Source organism: Lycium ferocissimum, chromosome 5 (genome assembly GCF_029784015.1).
Source record: "Lycium ferocissimum isolate CSIRO_LF1 chromosome 5, AGI_CSIRO_Lferr_CH_V1, whole genome shotgun sequence".
NCBI classification, from domain to species: Eukaryota; Viridiplantae; Streptophyta; class Magnoliopsida; order Solanales; family Solanaceae; genus Lycium; species Lycium ferocissimum.
Genome location: NC_081346.1, coordinates 23,453,205 through 23,459,615, shown reverse-complemented (window position 1 = coordinate 23,459,615; position 6,411 = coordinate 23,453,205). Strand labels below are relative to the sequence as shown.

The 6,411-nt window shown below is 38.8% G+C and overlaps 1 protein-coding gene across 1 annotated transcript; it reads right to left on the bottom strand.

Moving 5' to 3' along the window:
* Positions 1 to 1,568: 1,568 nt before the first annotated feature.
* On the bottom strand, positions 1,569 to 5,856 carry LOC132056553 (uncharacterized). The gene is made up of 3 exons (XM_059448815.1): positions 5,031 to 5,856; positions 1,890 to 1,932; positions 1,569 to 1,812 (listed from the first exon to the last, which is right to left on the bottom strand). The coding sequence occupies exons 1-3, from the start codon at positions 5,384 to 5,386 to the stop codon at positions 1,801 to 1,803; spliced, it is 411 nt and encodes a 136-aa protein (XP_059304798.1). The 5' UTR covers positions 5,387 to 5,856; the 3' UTR covers positions 1,569 to 1,800.
* Positions 5,857 to 6,411: the final 555 nt, after the last annotated feature.

The following is a 6,411-nucleotide window of genomic DNA, read 5'->3' as shown; positions in this document are numbered from 1 at the left end:
AACCGTTTTTTCGCTTCCAACATTTATCTCTTCTTTTATTGTTGATTGCATCTTGTGTGTCATTGTTTGTTTTTATTTTTGCACTTCCATCTTTGTGTAGAATATATTTCTTCCAACGAGTTCTTAACTGACAAACATTCCGCTCCATATAATAGCAACGATCTAACCACTACTCTGTAGAACCTACCTTTAGTTCTTGACTTTTTCTTGTGTGCTTGAATTTTTCTTTGCTTAGAGATGAACAGTTAATTGTTCATGTCTGCAGTGCCCAGACCCTTATTTAAGAAGAAAAAAAAAAAAAAACCATCATAAAAGAAGAGTGGTTCAGAAGACTTTGGTTTAATCCGTGGCAGAAAACTTAGCATAGTGAGGACAGGTACCTGCTCGAGATCCTATAGTGTAGATTAATTGACCATTCTTCTGTGTGCATAAGACTTTGACTTGCTATGCTCGGTTGACAGATGGTAAAGTCAGCAATGCGTCCAACAGAGTAATACAAGTTGTAGGTTGCTGTTTATTTATTTCCGAATAGAATCTAGTTTCAAGTTCCTCACAATTAACTTGAAATCTATTCCATCAACGTACTGCGCGCACCCTCTTTTCTTCTTGATCTATGTTTTCAAGTAAATAAAACACAAAATGAGCATGTGCACAAAATTTCTGCTGAGCATATGTATATCCTTTTTGTTGGATTATACTCCTAGCTTTCTAATTGATGGTTGGCAGGTCGTTATATACATGAGGAATTATTTTGATGTTGTGTATCTGATAAACTTGTACATATAGATAGTGTTGATCCAAGTTTGCCTTGTGACGTTGATGGATGGGTGTTAAACAATCCAATGAGGACAAGGACTGTGAGGGAGATCCATGCAGATTCTCAAGGCTGCAGAACCTACGTAGGGGTTTACCTAAAAGTTCAGCATTAAGTGTTGTGGTTCATAAGGTGCTGTTTAGGAGGAAGGATCACACAAAATTTTGCTCTTAGTTTTCTCCAGGCATGAGAGTTTCTAGGATCTCTGAAGCGTCCTTCAACACAGCTACGTTGGTGCAACTCATTCTTATGCTTCCTACAACGCAAAGTCAAGGATTATTAAGCTTGCGCGGTCCACCAAACAGGCAACTCAATAATATATCTTTCCATTACAACAACAGGATTCTCCATTTTGATGGGAAGTTTAGGGGCCATTTCTAGACCGTCAAACCAGAAAGCCTTAAAGGCCTCTTAAGCCGACCCATGGCGCATCACAGTGTCAGCATATGGTCCTGAGAAGCCAAAATTGCTAGATTTGGTATCAGATTCTGTAATTGAATAGACGAGAACTGAGATTTCCTTCCTTTTATCTGAATTGAAATCTGTTTCAGCTGGCATTTTATATAATCAGCGCATGAAAAAATATCGATGCAGTAAAGGAAAAGAAAGAGGCAAAATATTAAAAGGAAAAGAACAAATGCCATAGGTTCATGTTGTCTTATACTTGGAAAAAGCTAAATCACATGCATTCCTTTCGATAACTCCTGTTCTTCAGATGCAGTCAGTAAGCCTAGAACTACTGGTAGTTCCTCTCAAGTCATGCAATGGATCTGAGTAATCAACATCTTGTTGTGCCTTGACGTATGGGAAGCTTTTAGTTAGTAGTTCTAAAAAATTGCTATAGGTGGCAAGTTCGAATCACAGTGCGACATTAATCCTTGAACTCAAAATTACAGCCCAGCTTCTTTACATAAACTTCAAATTTACAAAAACAAAATAGGAATTGATGAAGTCCATCTTTGATCATCTTCACAGGTTCTGATCCACTAAACATCATACTGCAACATTCAATCAGTGAGACAAACCTGAGACATATGAGAGAAGAATAAAAAAGGGAATTAAATTTGAGACTTACCACTCTAAAGATTGAGGGCTCTCTCCAAAGAAATTGCTCAACGCTGCAAATAAAACATTAAGTGAGATCACTCAAGTACCGTGCATGGAAAGTGAAGAAGGCGCGACTAAGGACTACAAATCTGCCATAACAGCAGTGAGTCTTCCACACACACCGAGTGTGCCATCTTTCTTTTTATAGGGTGATTGGGCCAGGGTTTGAGTGATGATAGTTTATTACTTGATGTGTAGGTGGGATGTAACTTTGCATTATTTATAAATTTTTTTCCTCTCCCTTGGCGAGGGAAGAAGTTCAATGCCTACAGCTTAGGTGGGATGATTTTATTTTCTTTATGCAGTTTCCTTGATATCCTTTCCCTCAGAGATTCTTGGAGGTGTTTTGAATGCAAAGGGATTTTGAGAAAACTTTATTTTTCCAAGTAACTTTTTGGATGTAAGTTGCTTGAGTGACCTTTTCAACCAAGAAATCTTCCTTCACTCACATAACCCTCTCACCAAGAAAACTACAATTATCCAAGAACGTTCTTCATTTACACAAACTTTTTTCCCATAAATATTTTTCCTGCAATAACCTTTTTCAGAAAATTGTCCAGTCTGGACAGGTTTCTGTTATGTGTCGTCTTCATCGTGATTGGAGACTATCTAATGTCTCTGCATTATTTAGCAGCTATAGAAAATGTTGACTGGATTTTCAGCTGAAAATTACTTCTTTGACTTGCACTCTACAGGTGTTGGTAAGAGTTGGCCTTCTTTTGCGTTTTTCTGATGGTTCCTTTACCACAAACTTTATTAGGCATCGCGTCCTATGCAGGTATTTTTCTACCATTACGGGCAAGCATATTAGCTATTTGCCAGTACAGATGCTCATTCTTCTCTTATGTGGCGCAGTTCCTGCTATGAGAGATGTAACAAATGCCCTAATCTGCCGTGTCTGTATTTTGAGGAGCCACTAAGTCTTATTTTAACTTTGTGGGATGATGGCTAGAGGTGGAAGTCTTTATTGACAAAGTTAGAGGGCCGTGGTCTTTTTTCAACATTCGAGACCTGATTTTATATTTTCTTCCAAATTTAGATTGTTGAATTCTAAAATTAGAGAATGGAATACGTCTAATTATGGGAGCCTTGACAAGAGGAAATCTGATATTCTAAGCAGGTTTCAGTTTTGGAGCCGATACAAAATGATGATGAAATTCTTCAAAAAGTTAGTCTGGAAGTTGAATTATGATACTGCCAAGTATGAAGACAAGGCATGCAGACAGAGGTCTAGAGTCATTTGGTTGAATCACGGGGATAGGAATACAAACTTCTTTCAAAGAGTGGCCAATGCAAGCAGCAGATTTAGTCATATAGACATCCTTGAAGTGGAAGGTTCTCTAATTTGCAGGAACTTTGGGCTGTGAGATTGGTGTTCTCCCCACCACTTATCTTGGCATGTCTTTGGGGGCCAAAAATAAAGCTAGTGAAATTTGGCAGGGGTAATTGACAGGACAGAAAAAAGGCTAGCAAGATGGAAGTGCCAATATCTATCCTTACGGGGAAGAGTAGTTTTAGTTAACAGTGTTCTTGATTCACTTCCCGCCTATGTCAAGTCGTCGTTTCACCAGCTAAAGTTGAAAAGAGACTTGATGCATTAAAAAGGAATTTTATTTGGCAAAGTAACAAGGAAACTAGGTGCTTTCATTTAGAGAACTTGACAGCAGCAAAAAGGGTGGAGGATTGGGTATTAGGAACCTAAAACTACACATCATCAGTTTATTACTCAAATGGTTATGGAAGTTTAACACATAGAATCAATCTTTATGGAGGCAACTCATCAAGATCAAATATGGGCAAGAGGGGTTCTGGAAGACTAAACTAGTAAGACCACCTTATGGTGTGAGCTTATGGAGAAGTATTAGCAGTCATTGGAGTTGGTTGTTGGAACATTCTGAGATTAAGGTGGGTAATGGAAGAAGAAACCTTTCTTGGGATGACCCTTGGATGGGCAGGGCCCTCTAAAAGCGGCATTTCCTGAGCTGTTTGACTTGGCCACTGATCCAAAAAGCACAGTAGCACAGTCGTGGAGCAACCAGGGGTGGAACATAATTTTTAGAAGGCAGCTTAATGATTGGAGATGGAGAATGCAATCAATTTTTTTAGCCAGTTACAACAAAGCCAAGGCATCAACAATTTGGAAGATACTTTGAGGTGGAAAGGGACCAGGAACAACAATTTCTGAGTCAACTCTGTTTATAAGATTTTGAATATAAGAGAAGAACCAAACAAATGATTGGCCAAGGTTAATTTGTTTTTATTGGTTGATGACAAGAAATGCCTGCTTAACACAGGATAGAGTGCTCCAGATGTCTTTTGTGTTAGAAGATGCAGAAACCATGGGCGGAGCCACCTTAGGCGAAGGGTGGTCAGGTGCACACCCTTCGCCCGGAAAATTACGCGGTGTACATAGGTCAAAATGTTAGCTATTATGAGTATATATTTAATGTTGCACATCCTTAATACAAGTGAGAAGGAAATTTGCACACCCTTCACCAAATCCCTGGCTCCGCCACTGGCAGAAACTACAGCGCACTTGTTTTTGCATAGTACTCACGTTTTACTAAATTGGAGGGAATAAGGTGGTATATGCCATGCCTAGAACAACTACGGACTTACTTCTATGCTGGAACAAGGAACAAAAATGTGTCAAGAAGTGGACCTGGTGGAGAATGATACCTTCTTGTATCTGATGGGACACTTTGGAAAGGAAGAAAATCTAAGAGTGTTTGAAGATACTGGTTGTTCTGTACAGAAAATTAAGCAGAGGACCTGGTGGAGAAAGATACCTTCTTGTATCTGATGGGACACTTTGGAAAGGAAGAAACTCTACGAGTGTTTGAAGATACCGGTTGTTCTGCACAGAAAATTAAGCTGAATTGCATTTTGTTATTTTATTTTTGGTGTAAGCATGAATATAGGGAAAATGTGGATTCAATCATAGACTACTCACTGTAATTACTTGGGGGATCTTTTGCACTTGTAATTACTTTTCCAGCTTTAAGGCGGTTTTATATAGGTCTTACCATTCCCCGCCCCCCCCCCCCCCCCCCCCCCAAAAAAAAAAAATGTCCAAGATGCCCAAAAGCTAAAAGTGAAGAATATGTACCTTATATTTGGGCCACTATCATCTCGAATCAACAATTTTTCCTTGTGAGGTCCTTTGGTAATTGCTTCAACCAAATCCTTATATATGCCTGATATGAGCTCGGGGAACACCTCCTCCAACCGATCGAAAGTCACAGTGCCCAACTCACTATGTTCCAGAAATTTTTTTGCATACACTGCGCTTCCGCAAACTTCACTGTAGATTATCTTTCTTTGACCTTGTTTATCTACATGGTTGTAGACCTTCGAAAGTGTAGATTTGGGATCAACTCCATTTACTATTCTTTGTGTTCCCCAATCATTTTGAATTCCCTGAAGTTTGAAGCACGTCCGACATGTTGCCAGATCTTCCATCATGAACTTGACATAATGCCAATAAATAGCGCTTTTTGATTGGCGCTCCAAAAGATAGAAGCGTTGTAAAGCCACTTGGAGTATTCACTGAAAAGAAACAATTACAGATTTTTTACCAATGTGGTTTTGCATTCAAGTCCAACTTCAATTACTGTCTCACGTTCAATTCACATTCCGCTTTCAAGTACAAGAGCAGAACAAGTAACCATTCCAGTAAAACATAAAATGGGGCAGAATTTTGAAAAGGTTGCTAAAAAAGATCAAAAATTCAACCAATATTAGGGATCGAGATAATCTAGCTAAAAGGTATGATTCGTTTCTTCCCAACTCCTTTCCCCTTGTTTGATTCCTCTTATCCCTTTTCTGAAAATTCAACTCTTCATAGAGCTGTGACCTTTATAGTTTCACTAAGAGCGTGTTTGGTATGTCCAATTTTTTCATGTTTGGTTGGTCAAAATGTCTTAAAAAAAACATTTCTCTAGGAAAATAAGTTCCTTGAAAATGAGGAAAATGACTTCCTTAATGGAAGTAGGGAAAACAAGTTCCACTGTCTCCTCCCCACCCACCAAACACCCCCAACCCCTACCCCTCGACCTTCCCACACCCTGAACCCCCACTCCGAACCCCTACACCACCCAAAAGCAGCCACTTAAGAAAATAGCTACTTCGTGAAAGTAGATACTTTTTAAAAATAGTGACTTTTTGTTGACAAACATATAAAGATAAAGAATAGGAAAGGACCCTTAGATTTATTTGTGACCTCTGAGGAGCCGCATGAGATGAAAATCTCACGTACGGTTCTGTAATAGCGATGGGCACAGTGATGTTATCATCGACTATGATTATCTAGCCGTTCAAGTACAATTGATATAGTGGAAGCGAAGTTAAAATATGTTTTTTTGGGGGTGGAATTTGTGGCATCAACACATCGGGTTCATTTTGTGAAAGTAGTTACTTTTAAAAACTAACTACTTTGCAAAAGTAGCCATTTTTTAAAATAACCTCTTTGTGAAAGTATTAAAATAATC

What these genes read in the sequence shown, in the direction of transcription:
- LOC132056553 (XM_059448815.1), bottom strand. Translation starts at nt 5,386, where the DNA reads ATGATGGAAGATCTGGCAACATGTCGGACGTGCTTCAAACTTCAGGGA. An exon ending in GATAGTGGCCCAAATATAAG is followed by an intron (nt 1,933 to 5,030) that starts GTACATATTCTT and finishes TTTTATTTGCAG; the next exon opens with CGTTGAGCAATTTCTTTGGA.